Source organism: Staurois parvus, unplaced genomic scaffold, assembly GCF_062004578.1.
Source record: "Staurois parvus isolate SC_StPar_1 unplaced genomic scaffold, SC_StPar_1.0 ptg000217l, whole genome shotgun sequence".
Classification (NCBI taxonomy): domain Eukaryota; kingdom Metazoa; phylum Chordata; class Amphibia; order Anura; family Ranidae; genus Staurois; species Staurois parvus.
The window spans coordinates 1,185,028-1,207,763 of record NW_028318013.1 but is presented as its reverse complement, the minus strand read 5'-3'; the positions used below and the strand labels follow the sequence as shown (position 1 = coordinate 1,207,763).

The following is a 22,736-nucleotide window of genomic DNA, read 5'->3' as shown; positions in this document are numbered from 1 at the left end:
GTGCTTTGAAATCCAGTGAGACAATCCACCACCGCTATGCATTCACCAGAAAGCTACTGGTATAGCAGCAATGTATATACTTTCAAATGGAGACTTGAAATCTTTGACCAAAAGGACTTCTCCAGAAAGTTACTGGTATAGCAGCACTGTGTATACTTTCAAATGAAGACTTTGAATCTTTGACCAAAAGGACTTCTCCTAGGGGACAGCTCACCACAGGAGCCCAAAAATCTGTATATAGTGTAGTACTTTATTTAAATAGGATATAAAACATTCCACATGGAAAAGTAAAACAAACAGATGTCTTTGACATACCAAGATGGCTGTTGCTCCTGGTCACGGACGTAGTAGCGTGACGTCAGCACGTAGGCTCCAACCAACGCGTTTCATGTGCATGCACATCCTCAGGGGTACACCCATTGCCGACGTCAAGGACAGACTTCATTTAAATAGCCTGCAAGGTGCAGAACAGATTGGCCGGGACCATTTTCCTGTAGCTCACAAATGGGACATTTCCATTATGTAGTACAAGTAGACCACAATTAAGGAGCCATTATTCTGGGGTCTAAAAAGAAAAAACCATCACCACTGGCATCTGCAAGACTAACGGCGATGAAGGAAAAATAAACTGATGTAAAAAGAATATTTATATGGTAAACTCAAAAAGGAAAACGTGAATCCTGAATGGGTGATACGCTCATGTAAGAGCTATGTTTTCCCACACAGGGATGCACATGTATTCTGTGCATTCCCGTACAGGCAGTTCCATTTGTGTGAACTGGGATGCAGTGGCTGCACATACACAGCCGCTGCTCCCAATTTGACATTTGTGCGGGTCCCGAACAACACAGTCTGAGTTCTGGGACCTGCACCCACACAGATGTGAGATTGGGAGCAGCAGCTGTGTCTGTGCAGCCACTGTGTCCCAATTGACATTAATAGGACTGCCTGCATGAATCGCCTGTCCAGGCAAACATGGCCCACCCCTGTCCATCAGGATTTTCTTAAGCTGAGTACACATTTGCTGCTGAACCAACCAACTTTTAGTACTTGTGTGCTGTTCTCTGGTCAACAGAAGCTGGTCTGGTCTAAATAATTGCTTGCTGCTGATCTGTAATTTATTCTGGGTTGGGGGAGGGGGGAGATCCTGCACAGCAGGAGAGATCCCTGCGTCACACTTTGTTGTGTTGATGTAGGGATATATCAGTTTTTTTTGTTCAACCCATTGTGTATACCCAGCTTAAGGGAGTACTATTGGCTAAAGCTGAGTATACATTAGGAAATTTTCTAATGAGAATGTTTGATTTAAAAATGTCAGCTTGGTTTTCTAGACATTAATTAGGGTAAAATTGACATTCTCATTTTCGACAGCAGCAATGAGAAAATTTGAAGGAGCAGCATATTTTTAATATGTATGTGGATTTCTTGAGCTGAAGTCTATTCTTACCAAAATCAAATGTTAAAAGCAACATTTGCCTGCTGCACACAGAAGGTTTTTTTACCTTCATGCATAGAATGCATGAAGGTAAAAAAAAAACCTTCAGCCTTTACAACCACTTTAATAGTAGGCTTTTTAATCTTTACAGTGTGCCATTAAATTCTTGAAAATTAAATTACCAGATAAACTCCGATTTTATCCACTCTAAATTTTCATCTGCGTTAGAAGCTTAGGGGTAGAATGCAGTTTCTAAAGGCAATATGTTTTTCCTTTCTCATTTGTTTTCAGTGCTGAGAGATGGGCACTGTTAGATTATAAGGTTACATAGTTAGTCTGGCAGAAAAAAGACAAAAGTCCATCCAGTTCAACCATTAAAAAAAAAAGTTATAATCCTATACCCACAGTTGATCCAGAGGAAGGCAAAAAAACCCAGCAAAGCATGATCCAATTTGCTCTTGCAGGGAAAAAAAATCCTTCCTGATCTCCTGAGAGGCAATTGTATATTCCTTGGATCAATGTTACCTATATATGTTAGTATCCAGTTATATTCTGTGTATCTAGGAAAGAATCCAGGCCTTTTTTAAAGCAATCCACTAAGCTGGCCAGAACCAACTCTTGAGGGAGTCTATTCCACATTTTCACAGCTCTCACTGTGAAGAAACCTTTCTGTGTTTGGAGATTACATTTCTTTTCCTCCAGACCTAAAGAGTGCCCCCTTGTCCTCTGTGATGCCCTGAAGATGAATAACTCTACACCGAGTTCACTATATGAACCACTGATGTATTTATACATGTTGATCATATCCCCCCTTAATCTCCTCTTCTCAAGAGAGAATAAATTCTCTGAGAGAATAAAGTCTCTAAAGGTGGGACTGTTATTATATGGCAGTACTAAAAGCTAAATCAGTTTTAGACTTTGCTAACACAGGAACATTAGACTGGGATTTTTTACTTGGTTATAGCTACCATGTCTGTAGTAACCCAGATGACCAGGATTTCTGATTGTGATTTATTTTTTTTAAGCGTTTAAATACACAATCCAGTCAGCAGCTGGACATTTTGCTGCTAGGTGGAAGACATGCAGTATGTGTGAATGTGTTTCACTTAGTTATTAAGCTGGTAAATGATGTAAAGAGTTAAAAACTTCACCTTGCTAGCGTGCTGTAAACATGCAGTAAAAGCATTGTTCAGTTGAATTGTTTTGGGTGTGTATTCCTGTTCTGAAACCTTATAATTGCTATTGAATTCTGCACAGCAAGAAGTTTGAAAGAAGAAGTACCATTGCCAAAGAAATGCCAATGTAATCTTTGAGGCTATTGTAGTAATGCTAAAAGCAATGTGCAAAGGGTAGCCATAGCAACCAATCAGAATTCAGTTTAATGTGATTATGTCATGGGAATCTTACATTATTTGCATGCTTGCATTGCAGTATGTGTATTTTTACAGGCCAGTGACTAAAAAAATTAAATCTATGGAGTCAGCATGACATGCAGGCAAATAACATTTTCAAAATGAGATGTCATTAATGGCATATGTCTATCAGGAAAAGCCTTAATGCTTAACTCCAAGTTTTGTTACTTTAAAGTGGTTGTAAAACCCTAAACATTATTTACCTTAATGCATTCCCTGCATTAGGGTAAAAAATTTTTAAAGACGTGTATTACCCCCTCACACCGCGCCCCCCCCCCCCCCCCCATACTTACCTGAGCCCAATCTCAGTCCGATGCTGTGCCCATCTGTAGTACATACATTTTCCACTTAGAGAATTATGTCATCTGCAATCAGCCTATTTCAAAGCAGTAAACAAAAGGCTCTAGAGAAATGAATGATAATAAATGATAAAAATCAAATAATGGTGAAACTTTCTTGACGCAGGTCAACCAAGTAAAATATGTATTTTTATGAGGAAGAGCATGGGTGCTGTCAAGAATGAGAATGGATTAAGAAATAAATTGAAACAAGGATTAGTCACTTTATATTCTAACTGGTACAATGAATCCTATTTAACTGTAAGACAAAGTCAAGGCTAATGAGAAAAGTCTTTTGATCACTCAATACTCTTGCGTTCATAGTGTTCCAGCATGTGTACTCCCCATACATGTTGAACAGAAATGGCTTCATTCCAGTTCTGTTTTTTTTTTGGCTCATTTTGAACATTTTGGCTGAGGTTTGATTCTTCCTGATGGCAATTTTTTTCTCTTCCTTAGAGCACCAATGACCAGTTGAAGATGAGTATGACTACTAACTAGTATAGATATAAAAGGCAAGTAGGATATTTGGCGCACTCCAAGACGGAGTAAGGAAGTAGATGGGGCTTACAAAAGTATGTATAAGCAAATAATGAATGGTGATGGAATTAGGGAAAATAAATCATGAACAAAAGAGTAAAGATCCTCCTGAGCTTTTATGTAAACGAGTATAAATATAAATATATATAGATAATTAAGAAGTAGCTAACATCCTATCCTATACCATAAGGTCTAAATCACATATACATATAATGATGCAGCGCTATTGTAGAAAAATAAACAATCATGGGTGATAAAGTGTATAAAACAGATAAAATATAAAAGGTCTAAGAATCAGACCTATCAGTGATCACACAACAAGAGTGACCCCAATCCACATGGGGATATAATGAATAAGCCAGAAGTGCACTCACATAAATGTAGCTTGCATGAAGTAGAGTCCAACATATATCAAGGTAGAATTTAATGAGCACAGTATACAGCTTGTATCAAGGTAGAATCCAATATGCAAGGTGTACTGCGTGAAGAAAAAGCGCTGATAGGTGTACAAAAATGGTGCCATCAGGACATGTCCTGATAAAGTCAGAGGTCACGTGACGCAACGCGTCGACGGCACTTACGTGTGACGCACTTCCAGAGTGGCGCCATTTTTGTACACCTATCAGCGCTTTTTCTTCATGCAGTACAGCTTGCATATTGGATTCTACCTTGATACAAGCTGTATACTGTGCTCATTGGATTCTAGCTTGATATATGTTGGACTCTACTTCATGGACTTCTATTTCCTTTATATGCCATTAAACAGTAATACACTATGGAGATTATGTTCTCTTTCTGTTTAAGCCAGCACTGTGGGGCTGTGTGTTATATCCTCCAGGGTTGTGCATGTAAACCTCCACCGCCCTGGCAGATCTTTCACTCAGCCCCACCAGCACTGACTCTTCATTCCTACATTTGATAGTAAACAATTTGTCAGCTCTGCTGTGCTGTGTGGTACATCTGAAGCTGCTAGTAAACATTCACTGTGCTGGCAGATCTATCACACAGCCCTGCAGCACTGACTGATAGTTTACGATTGAATTTATGGATGAACTCTCAGCCCAGAGGGGCTGTTCACAGTGAGAATCAGAATGGGGGTGGTGACTACAGTGCTGGCTGTAGCTCCCTTAAAGCAGGGGTCTCCAGACTTTCAAAACAAAGGACCAGTTTACTGCCCTTCAAACTTTAGTGGGGTCAGACTGTGGTTAGTGAGAGTAGAAAATGCCCTAGGCTTGGTGGCCAATTAGAGAGAAAAAATTATATCATTGGTATCAGTGAAAGGGGTAGGTCCCTTCATTGGTATTAGTAGGAGAAATAATGCCCCATCATTGGTGTCACAGGGAAGAATAGTGCCCCATCATTGGTGTCAGTGGGAGGAATAGTATCCCATCATTGGTGTCAGTGGGAGGAATAGTGTCCCATCATTGGTGTCAGTGGGAGGAATAATGCCCCATCGTCGGTGTCAGTGGGAGGAATAGTGCCCTATCATTGGTATTAGTGGGAGGAATGGTATCCCATCATTGGTATTAGTGGCAGGAATAGTGCCCCATCATTGGTGTCAGTGGAAGGAATAGTGCCCCATAATTGGTATTAGTGGGAGGACTAGTGCCCCATAATTGATGTCAGTGGGAGGACTAGTGCCCCATAATTTGGTGTCAGTGGGAGAATTAGTTCCACCTCTCTGGTGTCAATGGAAGTAACAGTGCCTAAAGGGCTGTATAAAGGCAAGCAAAGGGCCACATCTGGCCCTCAGGCTACAGTTTGGAGACCCCTGCCTCATATAATACCCCTAAATTGGGTTTTATCCTTTGGGTGGCATTACATCGAGCTTTTAATGCACAAAATGGCTAAGGTCCAGAATGTACTGCAATCACTTGGTCCCCTTGCTAATTTAATAAAGATTTTAAAAAATAGTGATACTTCTATGTTAAGCTCTGTATTGTACTTTTGTAACTTTTCTACATCTGAAAGATTTTCAATACAGACTGAACTGAAAAACTTCTATAAAATCCAGAGTAGATTTTGTGGAACCTTTTATGGGAGCTGTGCATGTGAAAAACATGCTTGCTACTATTGCTGTTACTCTAAACATGCTAGTTGCCTAATTGTCTCTGACATAAATTTTTTTGAATCATCAACTCTGAATAAGCATGGAGCGAAAAAAAGTCAGAACAGTTCATTAAATATCTGGGCCTGGTCAGTTACTCTGAATATGTAGAAGGAAGGTCAGTATGACAGACAAACTTGCATTTCCATAAGGTGGGATCAGCAGTACCAGCCTATATATCTCTTTCATCAAGTTTCTACTAAACCTTTTTTGAAGACTGGCAGCCTCAAATACCTCTCAGGATCCTCCTGAACTGGATGGAGGGTCTTTATATGTAGTAATCAGAGGGTACACGTATAGTCTCCCCAGCTTCTTTTTCCTTTTTCGTCCTTTCTTGACCGTATATTGGTCTGACTCTCTTGCATTGTTGATCATGTGGGTCTTCTCCCTTATGCGAGTCTCCGATTTCTCGACAGGAGTTCAAAGAATCAAACGGGCGGTAGTCAACTGAACTGTATCAACTGAATTATCACCAAATCATTATGACATTCCATTATTGGAGACCCAGTTATAGTTGTATTAAATACGTATGACTCTTTTTAATTGGTCACCATCATGTTACCTGACCAAGTAACATGGTTTACTACTTTGTTTTATTGAACCTTGCCTGTAACCAGATTTATATTTCATGATTGACCAGTACATGGATGACGTGACTACTGTGACTTTTGTTCATTCTTAATAATTATAATAAAAATTATTGAAAGAGAAGACTGGCAGCCTTCATGTTTCTAGCATGAGAGGTTTGCGATTAAAATAATTTTTCTGATTTCATAGCACTTTCTATGCAGTGGAGGAGGAGGAGGAGAATTTTACCATGAATATGAAATGTATAGGTATATGTAAAGAGTAGTGGCAGCGGTAGTCTTTCTGGGTTAAATAAAGTATGAAGAGTTGAAAGGTAATTTCTTACAAAATATTCCAAATCGAGATCTGTCTGCATTATTCACATGCATAAAAAGCCTAGGCATTTGGTCACATGATGTCTCTCAAATGGAAGAAAATATGTATAGTATAAACTTGTTTGCTGTCCTTCACGAGCAAAGTATTACTTTTTAAATATTCATAATGTCATTAATGTGTATATGAAGCCAAAATGTGTTTGAATTGTGATGGGTTAAAATATCTGTAACTCAATTACTAAAATCTCATAAGCTTTAGCGTTTTAATATTATTTTCACATCATTTTCAATATTTTTACTTTTCATTAAAATAATACATAATACCTGGTGATAATGCTATGAAGATATTTTCTCAGGCACTTTCTGTTCTAAGTGGACAATATTTTGTCACCCGTTTAACAAATAATCTTTTGTGTTGTTACCCTATCACATGATCTTCCAGTGGAGACTAAGTGTTTTTTTCAGCACTCATTGCACTGTCATCACTATTGGGAAACACACTCTAAGTAATGGCATTCAGCCATCGTTGGAAGGAAGTGATTGCAGGAAATCGGCAGCACAGAGATGCAAAAAACGAGGAAGAAAAGTGAAAACACACATTTTATGAAGCAGGAAATTGGAAATTGATAATAATTCAATGTGCTTTAGCCATGTAATTCATTTGACACGCACATCTTCTTTAAAACCCCTTCATTTTATTTTTACTTTTTTTATGTATATATATTTTTTTATTTTATCTGAACTGCAATCCCGGAAGCATTAAACTCTGCTGGGACCTGCCAGACCCACCAACACCCATTTTAATTTAAAAGTGTGGAGCACAGCAGTGTTGAGGCCTGCTATGCTCCAGTTTTGAAGTGAGGTTTGGTAAATAGTGGGCCATACACTGAGCAATGGCAGGCCAGGTGTTGGGCACCACTGTTCTAATCCTTCCCTACACTATATGGAAAATTATTGAAAAAGAAAAAAGTATTTTGGCACTATCATTATTTCATGATAAGTTGAGCTGTTCATGTGTGCTTTCTCCATCCCTCTCCATAGGTATAGTTTAGTAGAGCATTCGCCTTGATGTAGGAAGTTGGTCATGCAGAATTCTAAGGATTGTTCGATGGATTTAAAATATTAGAATTCCTTTTTCAAGGATATGTTTTTTTTTTTTATGTAAAAATCCTTTTTTTCCATAGGTTTCATGTTTCAGTGAATTCATTCCTGGAGAAACACAAACCTGAAGTGGTAGAGCTGCACATCTCTATGACACCTGCAATGCTTGCTATTCAAGCCTCTATACTAGATATAATGAATGCTTGCTTGATGGAACTGAAACGCTACAACCCTGCTCTAGAGGTAGAAGATCTGAGTTTAGAAAATGCAATTGGAAGGGCCTTTGACAAGGTACTCATGTTAGCTATGCAAGAGTCTGTCATCTTTATGGATACAATCATGGTTTTTGTTTTGCATTAAGTTAATATTATGGCCTCACAAATCATAAAGAGCCTGCTTCAGGTATTTGATAGAAATATCTGATCTATATGTAGAAAGCACTGTCCAGCAGTGTGCGTGCGTGCATGCGTGTTAGTTATTGTTGTAGCTAAAGAACCTGTTAAACAGAATGCTAAAAAAAAAACTTTCTCAGGTTTATTTGCATTTAACCTGGTCACATAATAAAACCCTATATAGTTTCAGGAAGAAAAATTCCAACTATATTAAAAAACTTTTTATGTGGAGTACTCATGCTTCTAATAGTCTGCAACCACATGCATCTTCATAGAAATACATTTATTTTCACATTAGAGTGATATTAAACTCTCAGGTTTTTAAAGCACTTTCAGCAGCTATTTTAATCACTTACTTAATATGCAGGTTACCTTTTATTCTTGCCTATATAGTTACATAGTTAGTCCGGCAGAAAAAAGACAAAAATCCATCCAGTTCAACCTATGTTTCAGCTAAAGTTGGTGTCATGACATCTGACCCAGGTTTCTTGTTTCAGGGTGGCTTCTTTCTCTTGCAGCGCCCTGTGAAGCCAACCTTGCATACAGGAACTAGAGTAAAAAAAAACACAGCCCCGTAGCCTAAGATGGTAGGCACTTCCCTGCTTCTCCCTGCTCACTCCCAAATTAAGACTGGTGCAAGACTGCACTGCCCGCTGTTAACGAGATCCTGTGAAGAATGGAAGTTCAGGGAAGTGGCACAGAGAAAGCAGGGGGCAACAACATAGTGTTTCTGTGTTTCTATACAAATTTTTACACATTCCCACTTTTTTTTAATCAAATAATGGTATTTATTTATTACAGGTACTTATGTAGCACTGTCAACTTACACAGAACTTTACATATATATTGTACATTCACATAATATCATGTTATTTGTAGATCACATTTTGTCTTTTGTAGAAATTTTTAAGAACTGTTTCCTTTTGTAGACAATTCGACATTTTCTGGATCCACTATGGCATCAGCTTGGGGCAAAAACCAAGTCATTAGTTCAAGACTTAAAAATTCTCCGTACTCTGCTACAATATCTGGCCCAGTATGACTGTGTGACATTCCTGAATCTGCTAGAATCCCTGAGAGCAAGTGAAAAAGCATTTGGGCAGAATTCAGGTACATTTTGCTTATTAAATTGTGTATAAAGTTTGTAATTGAGTTTCTTGAGTATTTGAACATAAGTACAGACACACAGTTAATGGTGAGAGTGAAGAGCTGACTCTCTGTCACTTCAAGTAAGTGGGGAATGAAGGAAGGGACAGGAAAGGACAGTGTAAAACGAAGGGGAAAGAAAGGAGGAGTGCCTGGTTTGGAATTTGCTCATTGCTTGTAATGAGGACAATATGCAGTATTTGAGTCATATGAAAGACTGAAGTCAAGATGAAGTTACATAGGTTGAAAAAAGACACAATTCCATCTGGTTCAACCAATAGAGCTGAAAAAAAAAAGAAAATTGGTTAACTTAGAGGAAGGCAAAAAACTCCAATAAAGCATGATCCAATTTGCTCCGGTGGGGGAACAATTCCTTCCTAATCCCCTCTTGGAGGCAGTTGGATATTCTCTGCTACCCCTAGTGTTATTACCTGGCCAGAACTATTTTTTGAGACCTCTATTACACAATTTTCACAACTGTTACTGAGAAGTAGCAATTCCGAATGTGGAGGTAAAATCTCTCTACCTTCAGAAGCAGAGTGTCCCCTTGCCCTCTGTAAAGACGTGAAAGTGAATAACTCAACACTAAGTTCACTGTATGGAGCACTTATGTATTTATACATTGTGATCAAATCCCCCCCCCCCCCCCCAATATTCATCTCTTCTCAATAAATTTAGTTCTGCTAATCCTTTCCTCATAGCTGAATTTTCCCATGCATCTTATCAGTTTGGGTGCCCTTCTTTGCACTTCCTCCAGTTCTCCAATATCATTTTTGTGAATTGGTGCCCAGAACTGAACTGTGTATATTCTAGATAAGGTCTTGCTAATGATTTGTGCAGGGGAAGAACTATGGGGTTGATTTACTAAAGGCAAATAGTCTGTGCACTTTGCAAGTGCACTACTTTCACTTACTTTCCCCAGAGCCTAGTGAATGTGGTGCAAGCAAAAATGCTGTGTTTTTGTTTGTTTTTTTCTTGTACCAGATTGGTTATAATTTACAAAGTGAAACTCCACTGCATTCACAATGCTCTGGGGAAAGTGCAACTGCACTTGCAAAGTGCACACTCTGTTTAGTAATCACTCCTCTGTCTGTCTGTCTCTCTCTCCCCCTCTCTCTCTCTCCCTCTTCCTCTCTCCCTCTCCCCTCCCTCTCTCTTCTATACCTCTTTTATTTTGCTTGCATTAGAAACTGTAGCTTTGCATTGCATGCTATTATTAAGCATATGATCTACAAAAACAATCAGATACTTCTCAACCATTGACTCCCCTAGCTGTTATTTTTTCTCATTAATCTACACTCTGTACCCCATAATGTCAAAGGAAAAAAGAATTTTAGAAATGTCTGTCTGAATTTAATAAAAAGAAAAAAACTGAAATATCACATATACCTAAGTATTCAGACCCTTTACTCAGTACTGATGCACCGTTGGTAGCAATTACAGCTTCTTTTTGGGTATGGCATGACAAGCTTTGCACACCTGAATTGGGGGATTTTCTGCTAGTCTCCTTTGCAAACCCTCTCAAGCTCAGTCAGGTTGGATGGTGACCATCGGTTCATAGCCATTTTTAGGTCTCTCCGGTGATGTTCAATAGTGTTCAAGTCAGGGCTCTGGCTGGGCCACTCTAGGACATTGACAGAGTTCGCCCTAAGCCATTCCTGTGTTGTCTTAACTGTGTGCTTAGGATTGTTGTGATGTTAGAAGGTAAACCTTCTGCACAGTCTGAGGTTCTGAGAACTGTGTAACTGGTTTTCATTGAGGATATCTATGTACTTTGTTCCATTCATCTTTCCCTCATCCCTTCTATGTGCTCCTTGCTGTGAAAGCCAGTTATAGACTGGGGCAGTGGCCAGTTTTTGTACTCAATCTTCACTGAGACTGAGATTGAGCTCTGCAGCCACTTTTGCAGCAGTTTTCTTATTCCAGGTCACAATCCTGAGCATGTCCTTTTGCCTCTTTCCGTCAGTTGACTGTGTCAATCGCTCTTATGCTTATCAGACGATTGTATATTCTGTCATAACCTTTGATACTGTACCTTGCGACACGGCTAATAAATTGGAAACTTCAGTCACAGAGGCACCAGCTAAGCTGGCACCAACAATTTGACCTTTTTGAAGCTCAGTAAGCTCTGACATGACTCATTACTACTAGCAGCACAGTGAATGACGAAAGTGAGGCTTCCCACCTGTGTCGCATCACACAGCGAAAGCAAAAAATTGCTACATCACTTCTACTTTCAACACAAAACATGTCACTTTCACACCTGAATATCATGTAGTGTTTACATAGTTTTTTTGTCTAACTCCTGTACCTCAAATTTAGTTCTGTTGCGCACGTTTTCAAATTTCCTGCGAGCACTGACATCATCTGCTAAGTAGAGTGTTTTGCGTGCACACTCCATGCTATTTCCCCTGTCATTCAGCACCGAAAAAGCACCATCCCGCTGCTACTTTGAAAGTACCACATGGATCCTTTCATTTCCCTGCTTACAGTGATTTGGTCACCTTCAAGCATCCACAACCCTCTTTAACACCTGCTTGGGCTTGTGAGTATGCAAGGCCCTTCGGGCCTAGTTGTTTTCCAGTACACGGAACAACTTTATCTCCAAAAGACGTTCAGATGACAGTCCTGCATCAACAGGTGACCTCAGCGCATACCATTCTACTGGTTCTAGGGCTATTTACTTCGTATGTGCTCATTGTGTTTCTTCATTTCCATCAAAGGAGGCCAGGACCACCTCTGTGTCAAATTTGAACTTTTGTCTGTTTGTGCCCAATAACTAGAGCAATCTGCTCACAGAGTTTGAGTGTGCTCCAGCACAGTCTAGCACTGACCCCTTTGGGCCTTCAACTCAGCCAGGTGTGTGTGTGTATGTGCAAGTGTTACATCATCAGTGCTTTCCCAATGGGCAGAGACGACTGCTAGCTCAGAACAAGAGGAAGAACAAGAGGAAAAGATGTGGCATCAGCCATTGACAGAGTGGATGCAAGGAGCTCAGATCTCACAGTACTGGAGGAGAGCACACCCAGAGCTTAGTGTGTCACATTGTGCAAGTATTCTGTGCATACTTGTACATTAGGGCAAATGCTGGTTGCATTAATTTCATTTAACTTTGCTTTAAGTCATTTCTCCCATGCGGACTGGGAGCACCCAGGTGGTCTCTTACCACCATTGATGATCCAATAAACCCATTGGTGTATTTTGTTTTTCTGCTGCCCTAGGCAATACAATAATCGGGTGCCCCGCTCCCCCACAATTTAAAAAAAAAAAAGAGATGAGAGAGAGAGGGAGTTTATATGTACTTTGAAGAAACCTTGGGCCTCATGCACTCACATGTTTATTAGAAAACAATCCCTGGCGCTTTCATGCACCTGGGGAGCTCCAGGTGCTGCATACACCTGCCAGCACATGTGAATGGGCTTGTAAATGCCAATCACTTCTGCAACGGCACTTACCCAAGCACACGTCATATGTTCCCCAACATAAATATTGCACATTTGGGGAAAACTCCATATGCGAATGCACGAGACACACTGATGCAGAAGTGACGTTTGCAGCTCCCTGAGCGTGGGAAAGTGCAGAGGACTTTTAAGCTAAAAACGTCAGTGTTCATGAGACTTTAAAGTAAAAATAAATCAAATAAAACAAAGAACTTAAAAGGGCAGTTACCAGGGATTGCAAAGTCTAAACTCCCAACTTGTTTCAGTCAGTGAGTGACTATATATTAGAATGACAATACCTGTCCTGTATCTCCTGTCCATAAAAATAAAATAGTTTTTTGAAGAGAGGGAGAGAGAGACAGAGAGAGAGGGAGCTAGGGAAAGTGAGAAAGACATATAGAGAGAGAGAGAGATCCCAGGTTGCAGAATATGAACGGCATGTCCTACCTTCCTCCTGGTGCCAGAAAATAAGGCTGCTACACACATCTTACTTTTTGGAAGAAATTACTCTTGTACCATTATCGTTTGCGATTGGATGGTTGTGACAACTAACCAGGCAAAAAGCGGACTATTTAATCACTTCCAGGTGCAGGTGGAGTAATGTCCTGTGCCGCATTTCCAACAACTAATTCATTGCCTCTTCTACATCAATCCGCTGTCCAGCCTGGGACTTTATTTTAATTGTTGGGAAATGTAGTACAGGACATTACTTCGACTGCACCCTAAAGTGATTAAAAAGTCCACTTGGCTCAGGAAAGTTTTTCTTTCTATTGCCACAAAGTGCCCAGGGGCCCTCTCTGCCTCCATCCCCCCACTGCTGAATTTGAGGGCCAGTACTGGAGGACCTGGAGAGGAGAAGGAGCACTTTGCACAGCATCTGAAACAGCCTGGGGGAGCCTCCCTCCTTCCCCTGAAAAATACCACCCAAGGCAAATGCCTAGTTTGCCTTGTGGTAAATTGCCCTTGAGTAATCCACCTTAGCAGGCGTTCTACCAAATGGGTTGAAGATATGCTTATCTGTCACAATTTCACTCAGAGACTGTTGGACCCCCTGCCCCCAGTTTAAATTCACTAGAATGGCTCTCCACTCTGTGTTAGTGGTTTCTTTGGTTTGTGAAACTGTGTTACTTGGTGTTAAATCTCTTCAAGGAGACCCAGCTCCTTCCCTTGTTTCACAGAAAGATTGGGGAAAAGGTCTAGAGCTTTTCACTATGGCTTACTGCAAGCATATAAACTTGTTTCTTGCATAGTGTTCATGTCCGTTCACATGCTTAGGGCACTTTGACTACATGCCTTCCGCAATTAGGGAGCTTTTGTTCATCCCGAAGAGTCCCAAGGTAGTTTACCTCTCCAGCATTTGGGTGCTCAAGTCACCCCTTGTGGCCTTCAGCTTATATAATTGAATCAGGCATGTATTTCAGTTGTACCTCTTTACCCTTCTGCTTTTATTGCACTACATTCTTCCCACCCTTGTCTGGGTTTTTTTGCACATCAAGAGACCTCTGATTCCTACCTTTAGTAGGAGCGTACCCTTGAGAATGATGTCCTACTCAGACTTACACTCATCTCCACAAGGGAATTTTTTACCCCCAGGTGGGGTTACATCTCCTATGCTGTTTGTGCCTTTTCCCCCTCCTGAGGGAACTGTTGACCTACAAGGTCCACAGGGATCGGTTCCTACTCCTTTTCCTGGTATGGACCTTACTCTTCAGTGTCCTATGACACTTCCAGAAGATGCTCCCAGACGATGCTCATACCACTGGTCCTTATGTCCACTCTAGTGCTGTTTCCTGGTGTCCACTTTGTGGATCACTCAGGATACCTTCTTTAAAGAGGGTAATTTTCCTACGTTCCAAATGTAAAGGTCAGTTCACACCATGTATTTATGGTACTGTCTGCTTTACTACAAAGCACTTTATGTGTGTGGGTGTAATGTAGTGCCATTTAACATTCATGCACTATTTTTTTTTTTTAATAGTGTACTGCAGTGCACATTACTGCATTGATGTGCACTGCGCTGCAACACACATCTGTCAGCTGTTAAAAAGAATGGCACTGCATTCCACCACTGTACTTCATGTGCATTTCCATGTGTTAAAGTAATATGTGTGTGTACATGCATGATGTCAAAAGGCTTTAAGTACAGATTGCTAGGTATCTTAGATTGATGTAGATCACCATCGAGGTGAGCTGTTCAGCTCAAATCTTGACTAAGGGAGTCTACTCTCTGTGGACCCTCACTCTCTTTCCTAGGGGTAGCAGGCTTTATTCAATTTACCCCCATTTGGGGGGTCATGGGATTATTGAGGAATCCCCTTCTAGTATGTTCTCTCCGTTTCCTTCAGATTTTTCCTCTGTGTTGGGGAATCTGGTCTCTGGACAAGATACCAAGATCATTTCTTTGGACCAGAAAGGTTCAGATATTATTGGCCATTTCCTGTGGAGAAAAAGGATGGCTTCATTACCCTGCTCTAGAAGGACTTCTGTTATGTGCATACATTCCTAGCTCAGATAATCTGCTTTCTGTACTAGACAGAGCAGTGTATAATTTTGTGACTGCATTGTCTATTCCTAGAGCCAAGGATCTTCTCAACTAAAGACCTTTACATTGAAGGGTGATTGTTCAGCACATGAGTGCACCTCTTTTGCAGCTTAGAGGGCAGTATCCATCACTGGAGTGTTTTGTACCCCTTGGATAGTTGGCAGACCAGACTTACTTGGACCCTACTGCAGTTTTCCCCCATGAGGGATAGTATAAATCCAGGGGCCTTTGTGGAACTTGATCAATAGCAGATATGTTCTTCTGCAGCCGAGCTGCAGTCTTCTGAGGCAGTCCTTAAATTCCTTCCTTTCTCCTGTCCTCATTCAGACAAAAGATCCTATTAGTAGTATTAGGATTTCTACTCCTCGCTACACGGATAATGCTACTCCTCTCCAGGTAGCTTACTTGATTTTTACAGTTCTACTATTTGGTGCCTAAGGGACTGTAAAAAGCACTTTTACTTTCTTGATCCTCCACAGTCTCCTCCATGCTGCTGGACTGGTCCTGGCAGACTTTTCACCCCTATACTCCTGAGGTCTAAGGTTGTCTGATTTCATCAAGACTAATGCAGAGCCCCTAGCCCTATGTAACATGCTCAGGTATGGTCAACTGCTGCATTAGAGGGGAGCGCTGTTTGCCTGGGGAGAGGAGGATTGGGTAAGTAAAAGTGGTTTTAACGTCCCCTAGATGAAGGTCTTGTTCATACTTGACTCAAAGTGCTAACTCTTTAACAAACGCATATCTATCGTTAATGTGCGTTAATAGGTGCATTTGACTAGCATTTAACACATGTTAAAAATGCCTCCTAAACAACCTATGTGCGTTTGACGTGCTAAAACCGCACCAAAAACGCCTATATATATATAACTGTAATGTTATTAACGCACAGAAACCGTACTGTGGCCACACTGCAAACGGCTGCCAGCAAGTTTGTGGAGTGTTACTATAGACTGGAATGGGAGGTGTTGAAAGGCTTCTAATTCCTTTAGACTCGACATGAGGCTTCAATCGCAATGCGAGGCTAACTCTTCATGTTTTGATAATGTGAACAGCACTGTGTGCTGTCCATAGTATCATTTGAATAGGCATTTGAAGAGTATTAAAAATGCACCTCAAACGCTTAAAACAGCTAACTCTCACAGTCTGCTGTGTCTCTCAATGTTTTTCAAGAAAAAGATTTTTACAGTAAGTATAAGAATCTTATTTTAATGGTCAGTTTTATGTTAAATGATTGAATATGAAGGTTTATCTATTGAAGATGGCGTACGTAGATATTGTTCCCTCCATACTAATGGTTCTTTCAAATGTTCTGTTAAAGGTTGGCTCTTCCTCGACTCCAGCACATCAATGTTTGTTCATGCTCGTGCCAGGGTCTATAAAGTCACTGATTCAAAAGCCATTAAAAAGCAAAAGACTGCCGAATCAAATCATAAGCAAGGTAAGCAAGCAGAAAACTCGCCAATTACTTTCTGAATTTGATATTTGATTTTATTTACTAATCACTCAAGCTGTCAGAACCTGCATTTGAAGCCCATATTTGTAATAGAATACCTTATATCCAATATAAATATATTCTGGTCAAATACTGGTGCGTATCCTCCTTGAAGATGTGCTGGAAGATATTTGGTTGTCCTTGTAAGAACTTGCTGGAAGAGAGTGGAACATCTGCCATATTTTGGATCCTTTACTTCTCTCCTTAAAATAAAAAATGAACTGCCACGCTTGCAGGGAGATTTCGTATCACAATCAATACTTGAAATTGTGAGGTTTACTCACTCTATTTTTTTTTCTTATTAAACCAATGGCACAATCTCTGGTAATCTCTGCCTCTCATTCACTCACAGAATGTAACTACATACATGTGCAGTGTAACATACTTGCAGGGGCGTGTAGCAATTGTACGTACAGAGATGGACGCGGTCATCCATCTTGCTACAGATCCTCCATCTTGTATCATTCTCTCTCCCTCCAATCCCCCTCCCTCAGGAATGTGGTCGGTATGTATGCTGAGATCACAGGCATCAGGCACAGTGGGATAGCTTCATTATTATTATTATTATACAGTATTTAAATAGTGCCAACGGTTTGCTCAGCACTGTACACTACAATGGGAGACAGTACAGTAACAATACAATTCGATACACGAGGGGTTTGAGGGCCCTGCTCCTTGGAGCTTACAATCTAGGAGAGAGGGGATAGTGGTACAGGAGGAGATAGCTGTGGGGGATGGAGTGGTAGGAAAAGTGGAGGAGATCGGCAATTAGCTGAGGGCGGGGTAGGCTTCCCTGAAGAAATGGGTCTTCAGGGTGCATCTAAAGGAGAGGAGGGTAGCTGATAGTCTGATGGATTGGGGTAGGGAGTTCCAGAGGATGGGTGAAGCCCTGGAGAAGTCCTGGAGATGGGCATGGGAGGAGGAGACCAGGGAACTAGAGAGTAGCTTCATGATTATAAACTCCAATTAGCCTGGGCCCAGTATATCTGTTAGACTCTTGCTTGGATGGTGATCGTAAAGCTATAAACCAGTCCTTCACTGAACATGAGACATTCCGAGATAGCTGTAAAACAGACATCACATTTAAAACCCACTTTTCCATATAATTTCATATCTTAAGATAGGAAATAATTACAATGAAACAAAGCATATATTCGGATAGCTGAGTTTAATGGAAGTCATCTGATATCTTACACCCCCAGTTAAAGTCTACAGGAGAGCAGAAAGCCATATAGTTCTAGCTGAAATAGTAAGGTATGGCATATTTGATGTCTGGACGTTCAGAATATCATTCTGCATATTAATCTACTAGTGGCTAGGCTGCTACATGTATCTAGGGAAGGTTATTAACCATGGTTTAACTTGGGAGGGATTTGGTCATAGCCTGAGTTCCCCGCCTAAAACACCCCTCCCCAAATGAGGCAATTGGTTCTCTGCTTTAAGGAGACACCCTGCTGAGTTACTAAAAAAGAGGTTGTTATGCTTGGAGCAGTAAGACGAAGAGATCTCCCTTTTAACACCATGAACCAACTTTGGGAGAAAAGGTACCCTTTTGCTCAGGACCCTTGAAGCTGCTTAAACCAAGGCTGACGGCAAGTATTCTACCTCTCTAAATTTCTTTCTGTTATCTCCCTGTTGTGGTATTGCTCTCTGTGTGTGTGTGTGTGTGTGTGTGTGTGTGTGTGTATATATATATATATATATATATATATATATATGTTGGCTACATCTTTTCTGTAAATATTTGTATTGCACCATTTTGACCCTTTTTAGTAATAAATTCTATTTTCTGAAAACTGTTTCTAAAGCTCTTTAATGCAAACTAAGAACCCCTGTCTCTGAAGAGCGCTACTGTGTGTTTTAAACCTCTATATACATCTGCCTGCGTTGACAGTGTGTATACAGACAATTATTCAAACATCATAGTGTTATTGCTAATATTGGCAAATTTCCTCCCTCTCTGTACAAAAAGGCGGTGGTGGCAGTGTGAAGGGTTAATTGCGTAATTAACCTGACCAAGTAACAATCGCTCTCAGGCTGCGGTACATAGATTGTGGTCCATTAGCTGGAAAATCTTTGTGCAGGGTGCAGCTGAGCATGGTATTGTTACGCACGTGACAGCGCGGTTTTAGATTGGCTAGTCCTTCGGTCACGAGTTGGTGAGAAGGGCTGGGAGTATGACGCCGTGACCGTCACAGGGTGGACTGACCATTCGAGAACTCGGGCACTGCTCGAGGGCCCAGGGTCAGTAGGAGGCCCCATGAGATGCCCCTGGTACCTTTCATAGGCTTTTTTGGGTGTGGTTTGAGTGTGGGTGAGGACACGGGCCCCATGATCCCCTATTGCCCGGGGGCCCCATGAGTTGTCAGTCCACCCCTGCATACATGTAATATTAGTTTGTTACACCATTAAAATAGTTAACTGCAATGTTAACAGCAACACATTTACCTGTTTTATTACAGAGAGACATTGTAAGATATTGTAAGATAGTGTCTTAAAGCAGGATTAATCCTCAAACCACAAAATGCAATATATTGCAGCTTACCAATCATTAGATGTGGTGGCTGCATTAGTTTTTTTCTTTTTTTTCCCCCCTCTGTTTTCACCTGGTCACCCAGCCAGTAACACACCTCTTGTATTTGAGTACCCCCACTCTGGATGGATGAACACAGGGGCACAGCAGATAGCAGCATTGTCAGTCTGGGGGGAGAGGATGGACTAGCAGGTTAAGAAATACTAAAAAACTGAAGCCAAACTCCAGATCATGCTGCAGTTACACAAGCAGTTGCAGCAAACAGATTTTTTTTTTCTTTTGGGATAAAGGTTTTACACGAATAAATAAAAAATGTAAGCACCCCTGTCAGTGGTAATTGGTTTGCCTCATCCCCATAACTGATACAGAAGATGTATGAAAAATAGCTGACTTGCTGACAGGATCACCAGGTGAAAATATAATAAAAGTTTGCTTTCATGTTTAATACCACTTTAAAGGTGTGTTCAATTCTGAATTTTTATTTTAACTTATAGGTAAGCTTATAATAAAGCGTACCTGTAGGTTAAATGAATATCTCCTAAATGTGCACTGATATTCTGGGGAGCAGCAGTTGGTGACGTCAGCTGCGCCTGCACGGCTCACTGTACAGGAGCGAACAGGCAAGTAGGTAACTTTAATGCAGACAAAGCATGTCTCTTCTGCATTATAATTCCTGCCTGTTCCCCCCTTTTCAAATAAAGTTCCACTTTAAAGCGGAACTAAACCCATTGATTTAACTGTTTAATAAAAGTTACATTCCCAGCATGTCGGGAATCCTAACTGTCACATTTGCTTGTGTTCTGAACCAAACTGTCAAGCCATCAAATGATGTCATATGTGCAGCACCATGGCAGTTACAGATCAAACAGAGGCTAAGATGGCAGCTTCATTAGCTAAAAAGGATAGGAGGGTTTAGTTCCACCTTCACTTATGAAAGCAAAAGTAAATAAACTGATGATGGTAAACTCATACTATATAAACCTATTTAGCCCTCCATATAAAGAGCAAGGCAGTCCTCTCGTTCTTGGAGAACGTCAGCAGATCACTGATCAACGGAAAGAGCCAAAGACATCGGTTCTGTCATGTGATCAGCTGTGTGCATTAGCGCACATCAGTGAAGGGGAAAAATCACTTATTTACAACATTTTATAACAGAAACTAAGGGAAAAAAACGTTTTTTTTAATTTTCTGTTTTTGGTTTAGCAAAAAATAAAAAAACCCAGAGGTGATTAAATACCACCAAAAGAAAGCTTGATCTGTCTCCAAAAAATGCTAAAAATGTCATATGGATAAAGTGTTGCATGACCGCGCAATTGTCATTCAGTGTGCGACAGCGCTGAAAGCTGAAAATTGGCCTGGGCAGGAATGGGGTAAAAGTGCCCTGTAGGCAAGTGGTTAAAAACATAGAACACATAAGACAGATTTTTGCTTTATTCTTCCAGTATGTTCTACATGCTTAAGCAGACTATGCAGGTATAAGGGAAGCATACATTTCAACAATGGATCTTGTGTATCATCTGTTAAATTCAATATATGGTGTAGAAGAAAACCATGTCATGTACGCTCCTGATAAAATTTGTGTTTGCAGTTACAGATCTCAAACCAGTTCTTTTTCCCATCTTGCAGTGCTCCATACTCCAGAAGTCCATGAGCTCAGCCGCAGAGAATATATTTTTGTTTAAGTTTTTTTTTTATCTAGTGTGTTAGTGGAAATGTAGCCACCCTCTCTTGCTCGTTCCTGAAATGGACTGGGGACTATGGGATTTGCAGTATGCATAAAGCAGTGCACAAGACCGAAGCTCACCGATCATGTTAGAAGGAGGCAGAAAAACACCGTAAGAAATAATGTCATAAAAATAGATTACAGGGTCAATAAGCAGTGAATGGGTATGGATTATTTTTGGACAATAAGTATATTGTTTAGTGTCACTTTAAGGTAGATTTCCAGTTGACTGAATAGCTACTTTAAAAAAAACATTTCAGGTTCACTGAAATCTATCTGATGCCTGCGGTAAGCAGATAAGTTCTCATTCTATTGATAGTAGCTGCTTTGCCATATTGTTTAAACAAGCACTGATATACCTTGCAGACTCATGCTGAAAAATAATCGGTTCTGCAGTAGAAAAGTGTACTTGTTATGTCTCCAGAATGGAAGCCAAAAGATATATTAGTTTTTATGTGTGCCTTTGGCAAATTTATTTAGTGTCAACAAAAACCCTAAGGCCCCAAACACGGGCCAAACATCGGTTGGTTCAACAGAAACTGGCCAACAGTCGGCCCGTGTGTACACCAGCCTGTCCGACACAAGCCAGTCAAGCGGGCAGGTTCTGTTGAAGGGGCATGCTGGAAAGCCAGCATCCAGTGAGCTGACTGGTGTGTTCTGGTGGGGGGCAGTCTCCGTGTCAGAACACACTAGCTCAACGGGGAGATTGCTGTACTAACATCGGATAGTTATTACAGCAAGCTCCTCCCAAGCCCTTCAGTTTTTTTGCATTCAGCCTTCTGGGTTGAACAAAAAAAAACCAGACAAACTGATGGTGTGTACCAGGCATTAGCCTGAGCCTGACACACAAAACCTATCCCAAAACGTAGCCATTAGACAGCATTTACCTTGCATTTTCTGCACAACATTCCAAATACCAATTCTGCTGAGGCGGGGAGGCAAAAGAGAGAACTAGGAAGCCAGAAGCTAAATATTGCTTCTAAAGTTTTGGTCACTGTGCCCCAGCCATTAACCATCTTAATTCTTGTACTGACCCTGAAAATTACCTTATTGTCTATACCCAAGGAAGGAATGCTTTGCAAGAGAAGGAGAATAAATATTTGTCTGCGTTTGAGGTCTGTTATTGCATTTACAGACTTGAAGAAGAGGAAAAAGGTGTGATATATGTGGTTTTGTTTGGAAACTCCAGTTACCCTTTAAACACTGGTAGTTGCTCTTTTTTTTTTTTTTTAATATATATTTTCTCTATATTTACAGATGGAAAGAATGAGCTGGTTTTAGAGAGTAATCCTAAATGGGCAGCGCTCAGTGAAGTCCTGAAAGAGATTGAAACAGAGAACAAGAACAGTGAAGCCCTGGGAGGACCAGGTCAGCTTGTTTTAATAAGAATTAATTCAGGCACTAAGCTCCGTGCGGTGCTAAATAATCATGTCTCATCATGCTTGACTGCCTACTAAAGCCATTCAGGCATCTGTGCTGCAAAGACGTAATTGTAGTTTTTACATTTGTGATCTGCAGTTTTTATTAATTTGGTTGGTGCAGCAGTTGGAAGGTAAATATATGTGTGTGTGCGTGTGTTTTAAATTATAACAAGTAACATGGATCCAAAATGAAAGGTGTGGGATTATTGTTA

The 22,736-nt window shown here is 40.6% G+C and overlaps 1 protein-coding gene across 1 annotated transcript in view; it reads left to right on the top strand.

Moving 5' to 3' along the window:
• Positions 1-22,736, top strand: part of ERCC4 (ERCC excision repair 4, endonuclease catalytic subunit) — an 86,892-nt gene that overhangs the window by 39,709 nt on the left and 24,447 nt on the right. Inside the window, exons 5-8 of the mRNA XM_089679050.1 lie at positions 7,919-8,126; positions 9,157-9,337; positions 16,674-16,793; positions 22,361-22,471. Coding sequence (XP_089535176.1) covers positions 7,919-8,126; positions 9,157-9,337; positions 16,674-16,793; positions 22,361-22,471 — 620 coding nt within the window. The remainder of the gene's footprint in view (positions 1-7,918; positions 8,127-9,156; positions 9,338-16,673; positions 16,794-22,360; positions 22,472-22,736) is intronic.